At 36.2% G+C, this 23,600-nt stretch overlaps 3 protein-coding genes across 4 annotated transcripts in view; 1 reads left to right on the top strand and 2 right to left on the bottom strand.

Annotated features, from left to right (window-relative positions):
* Positions 1–3,248: 3,248 nt before the first annotated feature.
* Positions 3,249–9,607, bottom strand: LOC117334147 (hillarin-like). The gene is made up of 5 exons (XM_033893615.1): positions 9,382–9,607; positions 7,908–8,143; positions 6,170–7,298; positions 5,286–5,454; positions 3,249–3,879 (listed from the first exon to the last, which is right to left on the bottom strand). Exons 1-5 carry the CDS (start codon positions 9,601–9,603, stop codon positions 3,647–3,649), a joined length of 1,989 nt encoding a protein of 662 aa, XP_033749506.1. The 5' UTR covers positions 9,604–9,607; the 3' UTR covers positions 3,249–3,646.
* Positions 9,608–18,760: 9,153 nt separating this feature from the next.
* On the top strand, positions 18,761–21,447 carry LOC117333928 (ficolin-1-like). The gene is made up of 3 exons (XM_033893345.1): positions 18,761–18,905; positions 19,025–19,189; positions 19,474–21,447. Exons 1-3 carry the CDS (start codon positions 18,761–18,763, stop codon positions 19,716–19,718), a joined length of 555 nt encoding a protein of 184 aa, XP_033749236.1. The 3' UTR covers positions 19,719–21,447.
* A 37-nt stretch (positions 21,448–21,484) lies between these two features.
* LOC117334146 (putative elongator complex protein 1) overlaps positions 21,485–23,600 on the bottom strand; it is a 34,847-nt gene continuing 32,731 nt past the window's right edge. For both annotated transcript variants that reach the window (XM_033893612.1, XM_033893614.1), the window contains 3 exons: positions 22,974–23,128; positions 22,150–22,234; positions 21,485–21,823 (listed from right to left, as the gene is read on the bottom strand). In XM_033893612.1, the coding sequence (XP_033749503.1) occupies positions 21,738–21,823; positions 22,150–22,234; positions 22,974–23,128 (326 nt within the window). In that variant the 3' untranslated portion in view covers positions 21,485–21,737. The remainder of the gene's footprint in view (positions 21,824–22,149; positions 22,235–22,973; positions 23,129–23,600) is intronic.

The raw sequence follows: 23,600 nt of genomic DNA, 5'->3' as shown, positions 1-23,600 counted from the left end.
GTACTGAAAAAAAGTGTTATTTTCCATGTCAAAACAATAAAATAACATGTTAAATACTGACATTGTCGAAGCATCAAATTTAATGCTAGCCGATTCTTCCCAACATCAAACTTTATGAACAGGTCTAGAAATGGAACGGCTAGAGATAAGGGAAGCTTCAAATAGGCATACTTTAGATATGATATTTTGATAGTTTAACTCTTATTGAAATTTAACTTAAGCCATACTTGTAAAGTTATCGCCAGTTATCTAAAAATAAAATTAGTCAAGATCGAAATATCTGGACACTAAGAACCCCGCCTGACAAACTGGACAACAGATATTTCACAATTCTGTATTCTCATGTATACAGCTACACACAATCAAATCATCTTTCAAAATACGACAATACATTAAGTTTTATATTTTAGCTGATTTTCATTTTTTTATAAAGAAAATATTTTCGATATTGAAAAAAATATTTTATTATATAATTTTTTAAATGTTTCAATATTGATGAAACAGCCTGATAACATAGCATTAGGCTGATTATTCGCCTTTGTCTCCTTAAGATTGCCAATGTGTAAATAGAGGGGCGAGGTTTGGGGTGAATAAGTCGGACATAGATTTGTATACACCTATTTCGAGAGTTCCCATCAGCTCCCATCATTCATGGATAAACGTGGTCAGTTTATCGATTGTAATCTTGGTATGAGGTGTTAAGGTATGACGATGTGTCGTCGTTTGTGTATTTACTATGTCATATGGATATTGTTCGTGACATTGAATCACTGAATTCTTTTGTTTGATAATAAAACGGAAGATATAATTTACTACTGAATAACAGAATATATGGATTCCAGTATTAATCTTTTTTTTTTGTAGATAATTACCTCAGAAGACAGACTTTGGGTTCTGTTATATATAATTCTCTTAATGTTTCCTTTGCTTTCCTGTTGACGTGTGTATATTTTCTACAAACCTTTTGAAATTCGACTTTTGTCGAATTTGCGATTTTTTAATTATTTCGATACTATTTTGTGGTGTATTTTATATCTATATTGGCAGAGCAAAGTATATTGCTATGTAGAAAGGCTAAACTACTTTCATATTTGTTTTTTTATTTATAATACTACCAGTTTGCTGGGTAAATATATGCAAGCTACTCAATATACGTTCAATGCTTATCTTCAATTAGTAATCTTCCAGTTCAGATGTACGTACGTTTCAAATTGCATTGAGCAATAACGTGTCATTTCGTTATCCTGTAGGAGGAGACACACAATATATATAGAAAACTATTGTGTAATTGATTAATTGTTTGCCTTTATACATCATCTTTAAGCATTTGGTTTTATTTAATTTCATAAAATTATCTATTGTTCGCGGATATATGAATATGATATATATGTGGCAGAATTATAAACTTTATTTTTGGGGTCATTTTCTTTGAATCTAGATTAAGAGATCACCTGTCACATATACGGCCTTTTTATTGACTCCTTTGGAAGGTCACATATGACAGGTTTGACTGTATATAACAGAAGATGTTAAATGACTTTCGTTATATAATACTTAAATATATGATGTTCAAAGTTATATATAACCAATTTAAGATATAGTTTGGCTCCCTTTTTGGATTGATAAAATGTTCACTTAGTTGCTTGACTCCGTACAGTTTGGATCAGGCTTAAAGCAGACCTAACATTAAATTGCGATGAATCCTTGTGACACACAAGACAATTCACCCATTGGGTGTGGAATGCAATGAACAATGTTTACTTTATTAAGAAATCGCTAATTTAGCACAGGTTAAAGGTTTAAAACTACTAGAAAATACTCAATGCTGGTGAAATTTTAACATTCAGCCTGGGCCATTTTGTTTTGAATTTACACATACCATGCTAGAACTTGATGTTCATGTGGGCGACTTAGCCGTACCCGACAACGGAGAGTGTTCTAGATATTCGGTAAAATGCTAAATAAACAAAATATGAATGCCTTACTAATCTGTAATCTTTGATAGATAGGACTTAAAAGAAAATGGCAAACAACTACTCAATACAAAAGCTTTGTTATCGATCAAATAAAAGTATGGAAGTCATAATTTCGTTCGTTTCTCTCTATAGCCGTATATCTCCTCAATTAATATCTGGCCAGTTAGCCTTATCAGACAATGATACGTAACAATGTGTTGTAAATATGCATACACGCTATATAATTCCTTGCCCTGAAAGAATTATCTAATCGTCATACAATAGGTTTTATAGTAGACACCGTAGTGGTGAATATTTCTGTCTTAACCATCTTTTTGATCGTTCATTATACGGATATAATGTGTAATCAGTATGTAAACTGAAATAGAAAACTCGGGTCCGATAGTTAAAGTATGCAATACGCCATGTACATATACTCACGATGCTATATTATTTTCCAAATCTTTCATTTAATGTATACTAGAATAAAAAAAGAGTATATGATTCAGTGGTCTCTTTCATAACATGTGAATATATAAGTGGAGAGCGAAAGTCATTTTCTTAGAGGAGCAGACACATGGGTATTAGAAATATATATTTCCTCGATTGTGAATGGTCAATCCAGACATCAGCTACATCTCAATCATTGTATATCACAGTATATCCAATGTATGTCGCAATATATCTAATGTATGTCACAATATATCCAATGCGTGTCGCAATATATCTAATGTATGTCACAATATATCTTATGCATGTCACAATATATCTTATGCTTATCACAATGTATCTTATGCATGTCACAATGTATTGAATGCATGTCATAATGTATCGAATGCATGTCACAATGTATTGAGTGCATGTCATAATGTATCGAATGCAGGTCACAATATGTCTAATACATACACAATATAGCTAATGCATGTCATTCAATTATATATTTTGCAGAATTTTGAATTCAAATTTACAATGTTCAGTGTTTCTCTGTAACTATATTACAGGACGGTGAATGATACTCGCGATAGATGTGGACCATATATAGTACCATCTCTTTAAATTGTTTCCAAGGTGATATTATTGCATAAGTTAAAATCAAAAGAAATCAGCAGTATTTGGTTAAAACAAACTACATACAATATATTAATTATAACAACAAATCATATTTGAATAACGGCAGTTTACTACGTATATATATAACGAACATTTTTAGGGAGAAAATGGAGAGATACAAAAGTCATTCTAAAGCATTCCAATAAACACCTTTCGTCATGTTTGTTAACAAATATGCATGTATAAAATCCAGTTAAACTCCTGTTTATTTAATTTTCTACAATGTTTTCTTCAATTTCTACAAATTTCATTGAAATGGAGAAAGTCATAAGGATAAGATATCAGGCAAAACCTGTCTAAGTCTTCTTCTTGAGGTGACAACATGCGGTAAGACATACAGACACATAGATATGAAAGATTTATTTAAGGGGAAGTAACTCCTTGAAGTAAGCAGACTTGTCAAATATTCTTTTGGATAGTAACCATTTTACTAGATCACTTAGTTTGAAATACACACTAGACTATTATGTTAATGAATGATAGTTAACAATAAACCTAAATCTAATTTTCGGAAATGAACGTATCTGTACCACAGACACCAATGCAAGTCAAGTATATCGAGTTAACATATTATTTGTATCCTAATTGTTGTCCTGATTCCATCCTTGTAGGGAATTTAGAGAGTACTGAAGAGAATACTCCGAATCAGTCTCCTCCCAGTCTGAACCAACATGGCCGTAGTCTTGTCCTTCCTTTAACTTGACCAATGTCACGATTTCCTGGCAGAGGACTTTGGTCAGTTTGGATTGTCTGATGAACTTCAGAGTTTGTAGAGTAATATCCAGGTTTTTCCTAAGAATGCAGTCGTGTATATCTGAAATATATTCAATAAACTTATTGAGTAACCAATTGTTTGTGTTTTAGAGAAGTTTTAACTACAAACAAAATGGTAATTGCTCATTGTTATTTGACTCGATTATAATTATGCATTATGCAACTAAATCATGGTCTGAAGTTCACCTAAACCAATTTGTATGTTTCTATATTTAGTATATTGTGTATAATGGGATGAACACATCCCTGCTAGGAGGAACCTCCCACAGGGGAAACATAGCCAGCAGACTGTTCCACTCACTACCTGCTTTTCATTTCAGAATGTTATGGCAAAGCATTATCAGCAAGATTTCTTGAGATATAATACATGGCATAGGTAGTCACTGGTAGCAGACAGGTATGAACTCAAATGTATTTAAAAACAATCACAACAGATACCAGAGCAAAAGAAGGCATTCCATAAAGTCCGACAAACAGTGATGCGAAAAAAGCATATCTATGAAAGAAAATTGTATTCTGCATCAAAATGGTTTCTTTTGTTAAGTATCAACGCACTGCAAGTTGAAATTAATCCGATAACATTATAACACTACAAATCTAAATATTTACTATACAATTATATTCTTTTGATAAGGTAGATATCGACAGAGGTACTAGTCCGAGGTTTATTTGCTTTGAGGTTAATAAAACCATGTATCGACCGAAATCAAAACGATATTACAGTTTTATTTTAAGATTTAAAAATATAAAATGTCGATGCCATAATATGCACTAATAGACTACTGTATGAAACATTTCTGGATATTATATATTTTAACCACTGCACAATCAAAACAATAAACTTGTGCATTAAAACTTACTTGAGTACGTTAATTTATAAATAATGTAATAACTTTATTATTGTAAAGTATACAACTCCTTATTGCAATCACTCAAATAACGTTTCAAGTGTGTGCAAGATATTGGCCGTCAATGTATAATGCCACGGAATTTAGAATTGGTTTTTATCAGAGACACACAGTCATCAGGCTTTTATTTTCTTTCTTTTTTTTTCAAGGCCGGCCAATTTGATTTTTTATTGTGAATCGCGTGACAATAACTTAGCCAATCAGGAGGTGTGAAAACATCTTTTTATAATAAAAATGCAGATTATAAGAAGAATGATACTAATTATGGGATTTGATTCAACGACATAACATAACAATTCATTTTGCTTTAAAAACTTACACGCAACTAAAAATTGATATCAGAACAATAGCAATTTATCAAATTAATTTATACCACCAAACCGGAAGTGAACGTGTTTCTATTGCCACATCTTTCAGCTGACGTGTGTCCATTGATTCCGAGAAAGTATGTAGTCATCTACTTCCTGAAATAATGTAACAATTCTCAGTCTTGTTAGAAAAATAATCTATTTATATTGAAGTATAATAATTTTAATACCTCTCCTTGCTTTGAGAATCTGACATTTGAGTTTAGCATATTCAACCTCGTCATCTTCCGGGTCTATTCCTTCTTTAATGCAATGCACTATGGCATTTTCCATTCCATTCATATCCTCTGCTTCCATGGCAACTTGGAGTTTCCGTCTCTGATGTCTTTGTCGAGGAGACTGTAAAAAAATAAAGTAACATCATGGCAGAATGTTCAAATAATCGGGATATAAATGCAAGTACAAAGCCAATTAATGTACAATATTTTAAATAGCAGGCATATATGAATACAACTCGGACGAATTTCTGTTTCGAATATCTTCATATTTATGATTAATTCATAACTATAATGTATTGCTTCATCATCCTACCATACCTTAATACCATATAATAGTACACCAAAGGATGTTACAAATACATTTTAGCTTCTCGTAAAGATACAACTTTGAACTAAATCAAGGGCAAAATTTAACATCTGGTAAAATTATAACAAAGAACGTAATCAATAACAACTGTAAGTCAACAACAAACCATTGGCCTTTTATACAGGTGTAATAAAAATTCAATAGCAAATTATGGACCCTTTATATACGTTATCATACACAGCTCAATATATTAACCGTAATAGATTAATATAAATACATTATAGTCATTTACATCACCTTGAATTCATTCAGACAACATAACACTCATTCATACAATCTTCCCTTACTCGCACAATCTGACATTCTTCCAACTCAACCTCAGCCTGGCCAGGACACACTCAAATCCACATCTGCCACAGGTACAATGAAAAAGGCAACAACAAATTACGGACCCTTTGTACAGGTGTAACATATAAAACTCAACTAAAATCATTTACCCATTTTACAGGTGTAACAAAAAGCTACTTACCTGTTGCACAGGTGTAATGTACGACGATAACAGATAATGACACACAGGTTGGTAGCCATTTCGTTTACGCTGTTCAAAGTTGCTGGCAGTCCAAACCGTCAGAATGTACTCTCCATCGTTTGGTAATGTGGCAGTAATAGATACTTCTCTTTGTTTTCTGTTTATTTCACATGACACTTTCTCTGTTCTCGAACCAGCGAATCCAGAGGCGTAAAATGTCGCCTTTACTTCTATCTTATCTGCGAAATTTCCATCGACTAGAAATTTCGCGTTGAACACATCCCCCTTCCTTACAAAGATATCGCCCCGGCGTTTTAAGGGAATCACAAGACCAACTCGTTCAGATGAAATGTTTGGTCCGAAACCAATAGATCCAGGGTCAATTCTAAGAGGGAGACAGTCAGATTTCCGAGATGAACACTTCAAAAGGAACTCACAAACTCGCACCAATGGATTTTGATTCGGACCAGCAAATACTGCAAACTTATATACACCCTCCACGGGAAGATGGATGTCAAATTTCCATTTGTTTCCAAATCGAAGCATCCGCACGTGTTTTGGTATTACTTGAGGATCTACAAACTCTCTGTCGGATTCATTCAGCAACGAAGTGTTATTTCCGAAGGATAATCCATACCAAAGATGAAGTAGATTCGAGTTTTTTGCCTTAGCTTCGATTTCGATAACGGCTTTACCGTTGATTGCGTCTAGAACACAAGCATGTTTTGTTTTCAGTACGAGCCCCAAACCAAAAAATGGTGGCAGTAGATACGGTTGTTCTAGAAACTCCTTCCTGGACATGGGCTTTTGTTGTAGTTGCCACTGCGGGTCGAATGGATAACATGTGAACTTAAACTCCTCGGGTTCCGTCATAACATAATATTCCGTGAATGCAAATTTGTTGAAGTTTAATAGTTGCTGGGGTTTCTCTACAAACTTGAACCAACCATTAGATTTTGTGCCAACGTAGGCCCTACACATCCATATAGGATGAATGATGTACCAATGTTTTTCAATATAGACCGCGTTCCACAGACAAGCTAAATTCGTCATGTTAGTATCCCCTGGTTGATATCTCCCGAGCGCTTTACACATCCCTCCGATCTGAACACATGCTATGTCGGCCTTCCTGATCAGAATAAATACAACAAAATGATGTAAATATGTTTCCTCAACAACATTGGTTCCAGAAAAATACCAAAATTGAAAGTATCAGAACAAAGTTTGATATATCATACCTCTAAATACATATTTTGCTGCCACTTATACAATTACTAGTGTAATTCAAAACAAAAACAAAAAACAAAAACACAATGAAAGAAATGTCTTATTTATCCCAAAAGATATGTTTTCATCTTAAACATATCAAACAAACCATATACATGTAAAATACCAGAATTCCGTGCAAATGGTATGCAGTAATGGCGAATTGAACCAATTATAAAGACGACACATTGATAGTCATCGCCATAATCTAATCCTTTGATTAACATCTTACGTATCTCGAAGTTTTCATGCCGTGGTTAAATTGACTAGGCTTTGACCTTGGTTGTAGATAGTTGTTTGCTTTCGATTTTACCATGACATATTCAAGGATTACAGAGAGCGAGAGTTAAAGTTACAAATGGAATAGAGAGGATGCTATCTTCGAAAAATAATATGAAAGGCGGCAACTAAAACACAAATACAATATATATAATGCATCAATTATACTATGCAAGAAACAATAACGCCCTACCGGCATATGATGGTGAAAACAGTGGAGAAGGTCGTGCGCCTCTGCGCCAGTAGAGCCAGGCATCCTTCAGGTGTGTCCTCCGTCCCTGTTAAATGTTTGAAGGTGTTCAGCTTCTGACTACTCAGCCAGCCCACCAGCGCGCGACAAACCAACATATCGGGCTGTGATGATGCGTCGACACCCATGACAAGGTACTCTATCAAATCATCGAAGCTTTCGTTGAAATAGCGAGGAGTCTGTAATATGATATAATCTAATTAAACATGAAGGAATCACCATGTATATTTGTCTCCAGCGGTATACTCTCGAACGATATATAACGAACAGACTGAATGCCCACTTGATCAAATATATTACTTTAGTTGCAAAAACAGCAATGGTTTATTTTGGTTTTGTATTGTTTAACATCCTATCAACAAATATGATGATATAGAGAACATCGTCTAAATTACGATGATACTACAAAACTTTTATTTGTCATACCAATCCGTCCCGTTCAAAGAACAAGTTTTATTTCAATTAGATTCTAGTTACATATTTATTTTCAAATACTCGAAATGTGATTCAGTGGATGTTCACAGCTGTTTTACTTGCTGTATCTATGAAATACACATTATTTTTTTCAAACATTAATACTTTCTTTTGTAAAACCTTAGAAACACTAATGTAAACTAACATCTCTTGTTCGTCAATTTGTCAATTTAGCTTTAATGTTGTCGCTTGTTTTCCGATCCACCTGTTTCACAGGAGTAACTTCCCTTCTTACTAAAAATGATCAAAAGTTCTTTTTACTTTGTCACCAACTTTAAAATTAGTTCATTAAGCATTCCATTGTTGGACTGCTACCAATTTTCTCTTGTAGATATTTTGCAATTTTATGTCCTAGCGTTAATAACAAATCACAGAAGGATGAAACAGTTGTATGATTTCATATTTATTATTCAGCCTGTCCTGTTTCCACTACCGATATTTAAAGGTTATTCACGTGTGTCCTGTGTACAACCCTTTGGCTGTAAATACACAATCTAACATAAGACGTCACTACACGTACCTGTTTTCAACAATATACGAGTTAAGGTATATAGAAATGTTAGATGTAGTATACAATGTATCACAGTCATATGACAAAGTACATGAACATACCTCCTATACAAACAGACCCCATTATCATCAATATTCCTGAAGTTATGAGTACTCCTTAGCTTAAATTTTCCAAAAACAACAGAATGATTTAAGGGAAGCAAGCACCTTTCTGTAAATACAATAATGCTATCATGTGAAAAAATATGGAATTACGTTATGTTACGTTGATGAAACCACAGTCAGCTGGTTTACAAATACTAACCTTTGTCATAGATGTAGAAAGGGTAGCAATGATGATTGACAGGATTGAATGTCATAATTTCTAGAAGAGCCGTCCCTACACAGTCTAAAACGGTTTGAGTTAGGACCATACTGAAATAACCAAACTTACATGACGAGACCTGAACTCGATATCTTGGATGGTGAGACCAATGTTAGCTACATCCTCGAGTCCGGAATCATTGTCCTGGGATTTTGGTTGTCGTTGTTTAGTCATGTTCTGGACAGCATCCGGCCACACTGGAGTCCAGTCACCAAACCACTGGACAGATGATTCCGATTTCTGCCCTTGGGGATTAGGTACTGGTTTCGGATAATGTCGCAGGGTTTTCATTATTTTTAGCTGAAAACATAACACAATATCCTATTTAGAACGGTTTACGATAGGCTTCTCTATTGAAAAACATATTATTGGTATTATTCTTCAAAATAGTTGCCGTGTGATATTCCAGGTAAAAACATGTGGTTAATTACGGCAATCTCATGTTGACCCTCACCCCCAGTAAAATCCCTCGCGCTTCTCATCGGGGCCAACTAAAAGTGATTAATGTAAGTTCAGTTTCGCAATTGCAAAATACTAAGTAAATAATGATTTCCTTTTTTAAAGAAAGCTATGGTGAAAGCCTAAATAACCAATTGCTTATTCTTTAAACACATTAGCATATTGTAATGATTTGTATCGAGGAATCCTAAGAATTTTACGATTATTACTAACCTGGTCGTCCCCTATGTATTCTATCTCCAGCTGTGTATCACAGACAAATGATGGTTTGTCCTCCACTGTGGTCACTGTCGTCTGCTGGTCCCGGTCAGCCGGCTGGGTGACAGGGTCAGCAGTTGTCTTGGACAAACTAGCCCCACAACCCATCGTTATCTATTATTGAAATGTAGGAAAAAAACGTGAGTTCCACGACCTTCCGATCTTCTAATATTCTTATAAAAAGGAAATTACTTCTATCCAGAAAAGGCATAGATTAATAAAAAAAGGTTGCTTACATGCTCTCTGACATAGGGACAAGTCACGAATTTCCAACCCGCTGTCCATATATATATATATAATTAAAAGTATATAATGTCCTTGTGATGGATATACACAGTAGATATACACACTGTATATATATAAGGGCTACCTTGATTGTATAGTACATATACATGTATGAACCGTAGGTTGGGTTTCGTGCCAAGTCCCTGTGCTCCCTCCAGCATTAATAAATAAAGTTAAAATCATGGTCCCTTAAGAACACAAAACAGATTATATATTATCATATCTGCCGTTTTTGTATTATTTAACAGACAATAGTAAACTTCAAAAATGCCCTTGTCATCTCAATAGCTTAAGTAAGCGAACACAAACTTAGAACAAGTGTAGCTATTTAATTTCACATGGTATGATTTTTGTGAATGAAATCTACACAATGACCTTACTTAAGAAGTAACCAGTATAGATCCGAGATATACACAAGACTGGTCTCAGACAAATAAAAACAATACAGGTACACAATATTACGTCTGTGAAACGTGTGTATTGTATGTTACATACCTGTACCACGACTCAGTCAGTTCAACCATCTCTATCGCCGGTTTATCTCCCATGGAAATATACAATTGACGGACACATTAATATCTGTATCTAATCCCGTGGTAATAAACATTTTCTTGAGACATGCTTTAGATATACTGCAGTGTATATTAAATAAGCTATATAAATCCTTATATAAAAAGTCTTATATAAATGTGATAACGGATAAAGTCGTTCTCTATTGACTGTTAAAAAATATCTGTCCCAGGTTTTAATCAACACGTGGTTAAAAGAACGCCCAATGAATAAAGTATTAACAAACAATCATTCTTGTATACAATAGCAAAAAGACAATGGACACAAAGCATGCACGGTTCCACAACAGTGACACGTGGGTGACCAGTCGTTGGAATACAATTGCTGTGTTATCACGACCGCTCAAGACGTTTATTTGTAGACTTTGGTACATAGGATATCATGGGGTTGTGGACTTTTCATTTGATTGTGAGAAAAAGACGATATATGAAGCCAAGCACTTATTGTGTTTTAATGATATAGATGTATTTAGTTATAATATAAACAGACTTGACACGTAACATTAAATTAAAGAGGATGAAACGTGTGCCTGTTGACAAGGTTGATATTCATTGTTCATATTCTTCATGAAGTAACGAAACGGAAAAACAAACGGAATTAAAGTTAATATTTCAATAAACTGTGTAAACTTTAGATACATAAGATGATGGCACAGAACTATATCAAATATGTACATGGATATATATATATATATAAAGGCGTGCCTGTGTTCTGCCAATTCCATACACCGTTTAACCTGCTTTGTTAAATGACTTGTCGGGTAGATCACGATGGTATCTCTGATCCTACCATTAAACGGATCATTAGCATTTTAACACAAAACAAAACTTGTTTATTGTCGAAGAATCGCTGTAATTTTAATGTCTGCCTATCGTGTGGAGATAACAATGTAAAAAGATGTTCTGATGTCAGATATATAAAAAAAACCATGACTATGGCAGATAGGCCTTTGTGTGTTGTTGGACGGAACCATTTAAATCCGAGGGGTGTCTGAGATAACAGACATGGCGATGGTAGGTAGGTCTATACATATTAGCAGTACGACTCGTGACGTACAATTACGGCAGAAAGACACGTCACTAACCTTCAGATCAACTACATTTAGTGTATACGATACATGGTGTTTTATAATAACATATAGAGTGCAATGTATTTGATATATAATGTTTTATAAATAACAAACGAAGACAATCTTTTACTCGTACCCTGACCGGGTCTTGAACTCTTGGACAAGGGCACCAAATCTCCTCTAACAAACAAAAAAACACAACAACAACAAACAAACAACAAAAAACCTGCGGCTGCTTCCACTGCGCCAAGTCCACAGGGAGATTTTATATACAACGGTACTGACTAGGAAATATATGGAGTTATTGGCCATTATGTTACGAAAAAGACAAAAATATACAAACTAAACACAATACATTCGATTGGAACACAGACGATAGAGAATTTCTTTTTCAATAAGGAAACGCAAAAAAACAAAAAAAAAACAAAAAAAAACAAAACATAACGGTTATATAATACTAATAATGATAATATACAACAATTATATAGCACACTATCCAATCTGCAATATTGCTATAACATTTATTAACAACATTACATATTACAAGTAAATATGTGATATCATGCACAGGCAGTCTGCTTGAGAGTCTAAAAGTGATATCCTCACTGTCACTATACTTGTATTGAAGCACATCTCTCGAATACAACTGATTTACTGATTCCAATATGAATGCTTATATCAAACATTCTGAATTTTAGACAATATGATAAGCTTATGGAAAACATTAAGTAATTCCCCACCAGGCTAATGCAAACATTATCTTCATGCTAAATAGTAATAAGATAAGAATTTCTTATAAGTTATATCTAGATTTAAACTGATAACACCATGGGGGTGGAAATATTTAGCTTTATGTATCTTCATGCGGAAAAAATGACCAGGACCCCGTGGGTACTGAGGAAAAACAGTAATAATACAAGGACATTGGATTTAATATCTTATCCGCACGAAACACATGTAATTCATCTCCTATTCTATATCTTATCTATTTATCTATGTTTGATTTGTCTGCCTTCTCTCATGTATTCCCAGCTGTCACTGTCTGTCACCAGCATCACTGACGGGTTCCAGAATGATGAAGCAGTTGTAGCACTGTTTTATCTAATACGTACATTTAAGTGCTTTTAAATTACCGTAAACCATGAAATGTTTCTGTGGGGGTTTGGAGGTTTGAAATAATTTCGTTGGTGCAGACTTGCATTGTTAGTATAATTATGTAACAAAAGCATAATCATAAAACATACAACAATATTCGTTGTATTTATATTCGTATTCATTAGCAACCACGAAAACAACGAAAATATACACCACGAATATTTTATGTTTTACGGTATCCTTTATTAATGGAAAAGTAAACATTGTCGTTTCCTATAAAAGACTATTGATTGACTGATTGGAATATAAATTGTTCCATGAAAGTTTGAATAATGGTAGTCTAAATATAATAGTTCATTGTGAAGGCAATAAAATCAATAACAACTATTTTGCCATCTAGGCATATAATTGTTTTTTTTTTAGGTTTAATATATATATAAAAGAATACTTGCTTAAACCTGCCTTCAGAGGATATGACAACGCAACTGACAACGAATAAAATAACCCACTTTGTATTATTTTGACTGTTGTCTAGGTATCTTCAAAATAAAGCGAGATTTTAACAAGACATTCACAAAACATTTGTGTTCTAGTCGCTCACATGACATGGAACACCAATTGTGTTTCCATTGTCATTCAGATAATAGATTATATTTTCTGCTTTTAGTTAGATAAAACGTTGAATGACATGAGCAATATGTTATTTTTTTTCAATTACAATCAATATTAACTGCTTTTGAACTAATAATAATCCATGAATTGTGACGGTCTGCATATCAATAAAAAAAATTCTATTGTTACAGGTGAGCTATATTATGCTGGCTGTAACGGAAGCATTGACAATTAACAACTGCATAGAAAATGTCTCGTGAAGGGATACAAAAATCAAGAATTGATGTTTTATCATTGAAACAAAATAAAAATATATGGTGTCTTCATCATAATATCAAATAATAATGCAGAAACATGTAAAACCAAAATATATAAACACTATCCTCTGACAAAAGCAATGATTAGCAAGTGACTGAAGTGAAAAACCCACATCCGACAGAAATGCATATTAAGAGCAGTGTAAATAAATAATTAATGGGTATGCCAACCTGAACAACACATGGTTGTGTCGCGACCATTACATGACGATTTCATGGTTGTTTGTCACGTGATAGCGATCTCTATAGCAACCCCGATCACTGTATTACGAAGGATGCACAATGTGATGTCTCCGAGTACAGGGCCATGGACCAACAGGTAACGGGGACTTGTCACGTGACATTGACGACGTACATATAAGGTGGACGTAGGTAATGAGATACCCCTATATAGATACAACTGAAATCTGTTGCTGTCAGATTATGGATGCAATAGAAATCAGGCTTATAGGAGTAATTTTTCTCTCCGTGAACGTAAATTCAGAAGTTTATTCTAACCGTCACTTGTTTACTAGAACAATGCGCGTAGCCCAACAAAACTTCAGTATGTATACACTCAGTTCAAATACTGGAATTTCTGATCAAGGGACAGTGTGCGGCTTATTGTAAAAACGAGGAATGCTTTCTCATGTTCGTACACGGTGGACAACAAAAGGTGTGATACATATTCCAGATTTATTGGTGAAGACAAGGATGCAGACGTGTCAATATCGATGTCAACAATTTACTTCTCAAAGTCCAAAGGTAAAACAAGACTTTATGAACAAACTTTTATGGGATAAAATAAAATAAACTGTTTAGGCTCTGCTGAGAAGGCGCAATGATATTGATTAAAGTGTCCATCAATCGTAATACTAGGTTATAGCTTATTAGAGAATTCATTCTTTCTGATGATTGCTAGTTAGTCAAAAATGTTTTTATTAGGGTAAATGAAATACAGTCAGTTGCAAAGCATGTATACACAGTCTCATCGCTGTTTATTTACTGTACTGTCTTGTGATCAACAGCTTTCCGTTGCTTTTATCGTAGTTTATTAGTGTGGGTGATTTCTATATTGAACTATTTCTTCTTCGGTCGTTGAAGCTTTGACGAATTGTGTTTTGACGCTTCGGCATACTTTGTCCCTCAGTGTTGGCGCTGCGGTATAATTTGTCCTTTAGTGTTGGCGCTGCGGTATACTTTGCCTCTCAGTGTTGGCGCTGCGGTATACTTTGTCCCTCAGTGTTGGCGTTGCGGCATACTTTGTCCTTTAGTGTTGGCGCTGCGGCATAATTTGTCCTTTTGTGTTGGCGCTGCGGTATACTTTGTCCTTTAGTGTTGGCGCTGCGGTATAATTTGTCCTTTAGTGTTGGCGCTGCGGTATACTTTGTCCTTTAGTGTTGGCGCTGCGGTATATTTTGTCCCTCAGTGTTGGCGTTGCGGCATACTTTGTCATTCAGTGTTGGCGCTGCGGCATATTTTGTCCTTTAGTGTTGGCGCTGCGGTTGCTTTGTCCTTCAGTGTTGGCGCTGCGGCATATTTTGTCCCTCAGTGTTGGCATTGCGGCATAATTTGTCCTTCAGTGTTGGCACTGCGGTATACTTTGTCCTTTAGAGTTGGCGCTGCGGTATACTTTGTCCCTCAGTGTTGGCGTTGCGGCATACTTTGTCCTTTAGTGTTGGCGCTTCGGTATAATTTGTCCTTTAGTGTTGGCGCTGCGGTATACTTTGTCCTTTAGTGTTGGCGCTGCGGTATACTTTGTCCCTCAGTGTTGGCGTTGCGGCATATTTTGTCCCTCAGAGTTGGCATTGCGGCATACTTTGTCCTTCAGTGTTGGCACTGCGGTATACTTTGTCCCTCAGTGTTGGCGCTGCGGCATAATTTGTCCTTTAGTGTTGGCGCTGCGGTATACTTTGTCCTTTAGAGTTGGCGCTGTGGTATACTTTGTCCCTCAGTGTTGGCGTTGCGGCATACTTTGTTCTTTAGTGTTGGCGCTGCGGTATACTTTGTCCTTTAGTGTTGGCGCTGCGGTATACTTTGTCTCTCAGTGTTGGCGTTGCGGCATACTTTGTCATTTAGTGTTGGCGCTGCGGCATATTTTGTCCCTCAGTGTTGGCATTGCGGCATACTTTGTCCTTCAGTGTTGGCACTGCGGTGTACTTTGTCCCTCAGTGTTGGCGTTGCGGCATACTTTGTCATTTAGTGTTGGCGCTGCGGCATACTTTGTCCTTCAGTGTTGGCACTGCGGTATACCTTGTCCCTCAGTGTTGGCGCTGCGGTATACCTTTCCTTCAGTGTTGGCGATGCGGCATACTTTGTCGTTCTGTGATGGCGCTGCGGTATACCTTGTCCCCTAGTGTTGGCGCTGCAGTATACTTTGTCCTTTAGTGTTGGTGCTGAGGCATACCTTGTCCTTTAGTGTCGGCGCTGCAGTATACTTTGTCCCCGAGTGACGGCGCTGCAGCATACTTTGTCCTTTAGTGTTAGAGCTGCGGCATGCTTTGTTCCAGACTTTTGGGGCTGCGGCCGTATTTGTCATTCAGTGTTTTCGCTGCTGGATACTTTGTCCTTTAGTGTTGGCGCTGCGGTATACCTAGTCCCTCAGTGTTGGCGCTGAGGCATATTTTCTTTTTGTGCACATGTGGATGGTGCGGCATAATTTGTCCTCAAACGCTAATGTTAATGTTGCAGTTTACGCTTTCCTCGAGTGTTGAGGCCACGGTATAATTTGTTCTTGTGTCTTGACGCTGCGGCATACTATGTCCTTGTGTGTTAAAGCTGTGAAATATTATGTCCTTGTGTGTTAAAGCTGTGGCATACTTTGGTCATGTGTTAAAGCTGCGGCATAATCTGGTGGTGTGTGTTAAAGCTGTGGCACACTCTGGTCGTGTGTTAAAGTTGCGGCATACTCTGGTCGTGTGTGTTAAAGCTGCGGCATACTTTGGTCATGTGTTTTAAAGTTGTGGCATACTCTGGTCTTGTGTGTTAAAGCTGCGGCATACTCTGGTGGTGTGTTAAAGCTGTGGCACACTCTGGTGGTGTGTTAAAGCTGTGGCATACTCTGGTGGTGTGTTAAAGCTGTGGCACACTCTGGTCTTGTGTGTTAAAGCTGCGGCATACTCTGGTCGTGTGTGTTAAAGCTGTGGCACACTCTGGTGGTGTGTTAAAGCTGTGGCATACTCTGGTGGTGTGTTAAAGCTGTGGCACACTCTGGTCTTGTGTGTTAAAGCTGCGGCATACTCTGGTCGTGTGTGTTAAAGCTGTGGCATACTCTGGTGGTGTGTTAAAGCTGTGGCACACTCTGGTCGTGTGTTAAAGCTGCGGCATACTCTGGTGGTGTGTTAAAGCTGTGGCACACTCTGGTCTTGTGTTAAAGCTGTGGCACACTCTGGTCTTGTGTGTTAAAGCTGCGGCATACTCTGGTCTTGTGTGTTAAAGCTGTGGCACACTCTAGTCTTGTGCGTTAAAGCTGTGGCATACTCTGGTCTTGTGTGTTAAAGCTGTGGCACACTCTGGTCTTGTGTGTTAAAGCTGTGGCATACTCTGGTGGTGTGTTAAAGCTGTGGCACACTCTGGTCTTGTGTTAAAGCTGTGGCACACTCTGGTCTTGTGTGTTAAAGCTGCGGCATACTCTGGTCGTGTGTTAAAGCTGTGGCATACTCTGGTGGTGTGTTAAAGCTGTGGCACACTCTGGTCTTGTGTGTTAAAGCTGCGGCATACTCTGGTCGTGTGTTAAAGCTGTGGCATAATCTGGTGGTGTGTTAAAGCTGTGGCACACTCTGGTCTTGTGTTAAAGCTGTGGCACACTCTGGTCTTGTGTGTTAAAGCTGTGGCACACTCTGGTCTTGTGTGTTAAAGCTGCGGCATAATCTGGTGTTGACGTTGCGGCATACTTTATCTTTGAATGTTAATGCTGATACAGTGACTTTCGTCCTTGTGTGTTGACCTGGTAATTCTATCCTGGTTTGTTGTGATAAACGGTAAAACGATGTCATTTGTTGTGTGATGTTTAACGACCTAGCACCACTCAGGATCATATCAGAACAAGTAAATGCTGTCAAAGTTCTAAAATCAGCACAGGGATTTAAGTAGAAAAGCAGCATCTTACATTTCAGTTGATTTTGCTTATTTTTACAATCAAGACATAGACAAAACTTCGCTTGATAGATTGGACAGTAAGCAGAACTGAGAGTAGTAAATCTTGAGAGTCTTAGAAATCTAATATACTCGAAACAAAAATATCAACACTCGCTTGAAATTGTTTATTTCAATATAATTTTATAGAGTTAAACAACTGTTCTGAGGTCCCGGAGGGATCTCCTTCTGGTGTGTACAAGATAGCTACAACGCCAGGAAACATCAGCACCTTATTCTGTGACATGGATACTCCCGACGGGCCGTGGACTGTAAGTATTAAACTAAAAGATAGAAATATAATTTTTACCGAACTCTATCTCGCCAAAATTATTATTTTTTTAATACCAGAAGTTACTTCGACAAGCCAAAGGTATCTGGTTATTTTTTTTCTGACGCCAACCGACGTCCGTCATGAATTTCTCGCTGTGTAATACATTGTTGGAGTATACTATAGAACTATGATATACTGCCAGGAAGATCAAAACACTGACAGATAGTCACTACATAACACTTAAATGAATACTTGTTTCAATCTGATCATTTACTGATTTCGTCGATAAATTCGGCAAAATTGTATCATAAACTTTCTTCGGAAATAAGCTGCGCTAGGAGGCTAGAATGATGTTATAACGATCTTCACGCAGAAGTGGAATGAGTCATAATTGAAATGATTCCACATGATAACACGAAGAAATGTCCATGTCAATTTACACAGGTGATACAAAGACGAACACAGGGCGACGTTGATTTTTATCGCAACTGGACAGACTACAAGAACGGTTTTGGGGATCTTCATGGAGATTTCTGGACAGGTAAGAAATACCTTCGACGTGCTTCAAACATTTTGTTTATTAAATGTTCAGGTTGATTTATCTTGATTTACCTATATGTATAACAAAGTAAGCATTGTTAGCATTATTTATTCTCTAAGGCAATGACATTATTCACCTCCTAACAAACACCCCGAGGGTCCTACGCGTGGAACTACAGACCTGGGACGGGACGAGTGTATACGCCCAGTACTCGCTGTTCCAGGTGGCCAACGAAGAAAAGAATTACACACTTACCGTGCAGGGGTTCTCTGGAAACGTTTCCTGTAAGTACTTTCCTCGATACACTTTTTCATTGGTACGCCACATTATTCTGTTCAGATAGAATCGCTACCAATTGTGATAGGATAGGACCCTTACCAATAGTGTTGGGATATGATCATCACCCAAAACATAGCTCAACTCAAATCAATTAGCTCATACCCGAACTACAATAATTCAAATAATTAATTAGATATAACATTACATATATAAATATGGACCGTGGGTTGGATCTTCGTACCAAGTGCCTGTGTCCTAAAGTAATGTATATATGTTTTTTTTGTTTAAGATGACGCCATGACTTATCATAACGGCCAGTCCTTCACCACGTACGATAGTGATAACGATTTGTACCATAATAACTGCGCCAGTCATCGCCACGGAGCTTGGTGGTACAAGAGTTGTTGTGAATCCAACCTAAATAGCCGTTATCAGATGGACAACGGAGATAACGGCGAATCAGTGTTTTGGCGCGACTTACCGCCTGGCCGCGCTCGTGCTCCATTGAAGATGTCCAAGATGATGGTTCGGTAGAACCCTATCGCAATCTCCGGTCAACAATTACGATAGTACTAGCGTGATAGTGAGTGTTTGGTGAGAGCAGAAGATGCCTTACTTTACAAAATATTTAACGATTGAGTATCAACAAATTCTAGTTCAATGGTGGATCTGTCGTTCAAGTGTCATGTTTGATTTTTCATTGAATGTAGTTGCTCATTAGACGTGTTTTGCGTTTTGCAACCTTTATTGACTTATACTAAATAAAAAACTTATCAGAAGGCCTCTCGCTCCCTTTGCTCTACACATGGTACATGGTGTGGATTGGAGAGTTTCTATACACGGCCATTACATGACCAGTCATGTGTAAAAAGGTAGCATGACGTCAGTACCAGACCAGCTACATGTATTTGTATTCCTGGACGTCACTCTCATTCTCTTCCCTAAACAGCCATCAAATACCAACACAAAGTAGTTTTCTGAAGAGGGAGTCATTCCATATCAAATCAACAAGAATCTAGACACTATCCATTAACAATCGGTAAGGAAAGCGTATGGTCTTATTCGGAACGATGGTTAAACTTAAGAAGGTCGGAAGCCAATCCAACATTTCATTCTTCAGCATAAACCTTTTCAGTATAAGAGTTTTGTCTTTCTGGTCGTTCATATCTTAAATCAATGTGACGTTCAGACACAACAAAGACCACTGAATCAGTTTCAGGACAATCTCTGGGATTATATTTAAAACAGAAGAAATCTGTCATTGCCTATTTCATCTCTGTATGACATTCAGATCCAGACAAACAGAACTTTTCTGGATCCTACTTGATAGGTTTCTACCGTCGCTTTCTGTGAATACGTTTTGTATTTCTGTGAATCCAGATACCTGATACCCAACCATGACCTTTGTAGTGTGTGTCTTGGTACAATGTATTCTTGATGTTCCTAACATCGGAAGTTACTTATATCACAAATAACATATATGGCTAATCCCTGAAGGAATGATCACCTCATTGAGAGGATTTTTGTTGTTGTTGTTGTTGTTGTTGTTGTTAATTTTGACTCTTGTTTTCATGAATATTTCTTACTGATCCATATTTTGACCGTTAAAATTGGTGATTTGATTTTAAAAATTTCTAAATGTAAATGGTAAAATAAAAGCCCTGAAGAACATTTAAAAATGTGCTGAATCCAATCACGAAAAAGTAAAAAACAATTTTTGAATTCACAGCAGACCTAGAAATGTACAAACGTATTACGTTGGACGAGATGCCAATATTACCCCTGAAGCACATCACAAACAAAGTGAAATGCTTTCATTTGTAATTAAATATACCTCAAAATATTGTGCTCTTAGCAGTTACAACCACATACAAAATCAGTCATACAAGATCCCACAAAGCAGTTAAAATTTCACTATTAACCATGTAGGTTGATCAAAGATGAGTTCTTAAGCAAATATTTGTTTGTTTTTCTTCTTTCCCTTTATTTCAGTATGGTCATAACACACGGTTACTGTTTTCAAAATAGCCACACTATTACACCTTTATGGCTGTCCTCATCTTATTGTGATGAATTTGCGAGAATAATCATAATCAAGTCAGTTTGAAGATATTTGAATTATTTTAATTTTACTTTGAAGTTATCTGAAAGGAGTCAGATGATACTACTGAATTTGTAACGGTGACCTATATCTATTTAGTTTCAGAGACATATACAATGTAGACTTTATACACATTTACAATGTTAGTTTTTCCACCAATTACAGATCTGTTAGTTTCACATAGATCTTAGTTTTCCACCAATTACAGATCTGTTAATTTTTCCACCAATCACAGATCTGTTAATTTTTCCACCAATTACAGATCTGTTAATATTTCTATCAATCACAGATCTGTCAATTTTTCCATCAGTCACAAATCTACATCAGAACACCTTTATCCCTCAGTCCCACCAGTGTCAGGTCGTCCATTTTTTTTATTAGAGACATATATAATATATAGATACATATTGCACTCTCTGAATTGGGGTCCCATAGAAATAACATACAATGGGTCACGTTTTGGCTGAACCTGAGTCCAACACATGGAGTTTCCAACTGATCTCTTTACGTAGATTTGGAGGTATCCGGATAACTGGATCTGTAAATAAGAACAGAATGATAGCCAGGGTATTAAAGGCAGGGAAACTAGTAATGGCAACTGGAACTAGCATAATTCATTGCATGCACTTCCTGTTGAATTCAACGGTTTCCATTTTGAATTCATATTGAGAATGGATTAATGAAGCTAAACAATATTTACCAGATGATTAAAAATGATTACAACCAGTACAATGTACGCTACTTCATTCGTTTTGAAGAATATGTTTTAAGGAACAAAAACAAACAATTTATCTACATTTTTAAGTATATACTGTGTAATCTGACAGTTATAGTGAAAGCATATCTCCTATTAAAATGACCTACCAAGTTTTTCCTGGGAATGCGTCAAAGACTGACCACGCTGTACTGCCTGTGCTATACTATTGGCTGTCGTCAACGGACCAAGCATCTGGTGATGAAGATTTATATCATGATAAGTTCTATCAGAAGAAAAGGTAGAGTTCAACACTGGGGGTCTGTTCGTTTATGCAATGACATGGCAATGACAGACACTTTCACCCTAACTGTAATCCAAACCGATTTTGATTATTTTGCAAAAGCCGCTTGTCTTGTTTACACTAACCAAATTAGACCAGTCCTTGGATACACGTCCCTATATATTCAGAGAATAGTAGGACTTAAAAAGAACATCCTTGAATACCTCCTTCAATACAAGGCTCACAACATATCAATCAACCCTCGTAAGATTCTATTTATCACATAACTAACATATTTTTACAACCATTCACCAAAACAGCATTTTATCAATCTAAAGAGGCAATATTTTCACTCAATGCTTTCTTTTTTGATGATGTCATGAATAAATTCATTTGATGTCAAGAGGTTATGACATAAGAATTGAAACAAGACAATGCCGTAAATTACAGACCTCCATCAAATGTAAAGTTTTATGCCAAATATGTGCAGATGATAAATAAATCTGATAGATATTTACTAATAAGTGGTGTCCCTTTGGTAGGTGATGGACATGGCTTATTGCTAGGTTAAATGTTAGTGAACTGCTTCGTAGTTCATAAAATTCGCAGTTCATAATAAATTTGTCTCGAGACCTATTGAGGTTTACACCCCCATACACCTCAACATAACTTTATTCAATCCTTAAATGGTGAAATCTACATTATACTCACTGGCTGAGACTCCCGCTCATCGTCACCATCCTGCCAGATTTCTGGGATTCCTCTCTCCATCTGGGTAAGGAGACGGTCATAAGCCCGCTGTAGGTCAGTTGCCTGCTTGTCATGGTGGAACTGTAGTAGGGCACGTAGTAGACCATTCGTCTCCTCTGATAAATAAATATTAGGTGGAATATGTTTAAGACAGGTTACTTTTTATTATATAATATAATAATTACGTTAGGCATTCATTTTGCAAAATATTCTCTATTGTCGTTTTTTAATAAATATATATTCTTCATTTTTTTTATTAAATTCATATATCTAATATTCTTTAATTATAATTATATTTCAAAATAATTAAATACTTACTTCATATCTAATCAAAAATGAACAAATTAAATACTTATTTGGGTTGTTTTGTCTTGTGATAAATAATTTACGAGCCATTCAATGGTAGATATTACTCCATATCATAAAGTTTATGTTGCTTCCGTATTAACCAATTGAATCTCTCTCCCTTTTAGATGTAGAAAGAGGTAACTCAGTCCAAGGATAGGAGTTTAAAACCTTTGTACAATGCAAATCCTATACAGTTTTGTCAGTATACAATTTATATTTTCAGCGGCCTTTTCAATGTCT

The sequence above is a fragment of the Pecten maximus genome, chromosome 9 (genome assembly GCF_902652985.1).
Source record: "Pecten maximus chromosome 9, xPecMax1.1, whole genome shotgun sequence".
Lineage (NCBI taxonomy): Eukaryota > Metazoa > Mollusca > Bivalvia > Pectinida > Pectinidae > Pecten > Pecten maximus.
The sequence above is the reverse complement of the archived record's forward strand: the minus strand, read 5'-3'. Positions and strand labels throughout refer to the sequence as shown.

Excerpts from the sequence above, each read along its gene's own strand:
- LOC117334147 (XM_033893615.1), bottom strand. The coding sequence starts at position 9,603 with ATGAAAACCCTGCGACATTATCCGAAACCAGTACCTAATCCCCAAGGG. Across the intron at positions 7,299-7,907 it reads GTTTTCACCATCATATGCCG|GAAGGCCGACATAGCATGTG; the intron begins GTAGGGCGTTAT and ends TATTCTGATCAG. Across the intron at positions 5,455-6,169 it reads ACATTACACCTGTGCAACAG|TCTCCTCGACAAAGACATCA; the intron begins GTAAGTAGCTTT and ends ATTTTTTTACAG.
- LOC117333928 (XM_033893345.1), top strand. The coding sequence starts at position 18,761 with ATGATTCCACATGATAACACGAAGAAATGTCCATGTCAATTTACACAG. Across the intron at positions 18,906-19,024 it reads TCATGGAGATTTCTGGACAG|GCAATGACATTATTCACCTC; the intron begins GTAAGAAATACC and ends TTATTCTCTAAG. Across the intron at positions 19,190-19,473 it reads GTTCTCTGGAAACGTTTCCT|ATGACGCCATGACTTATCAT; the intron begins GTAAGTACTTTC and ends TTTTTGTTTAAG.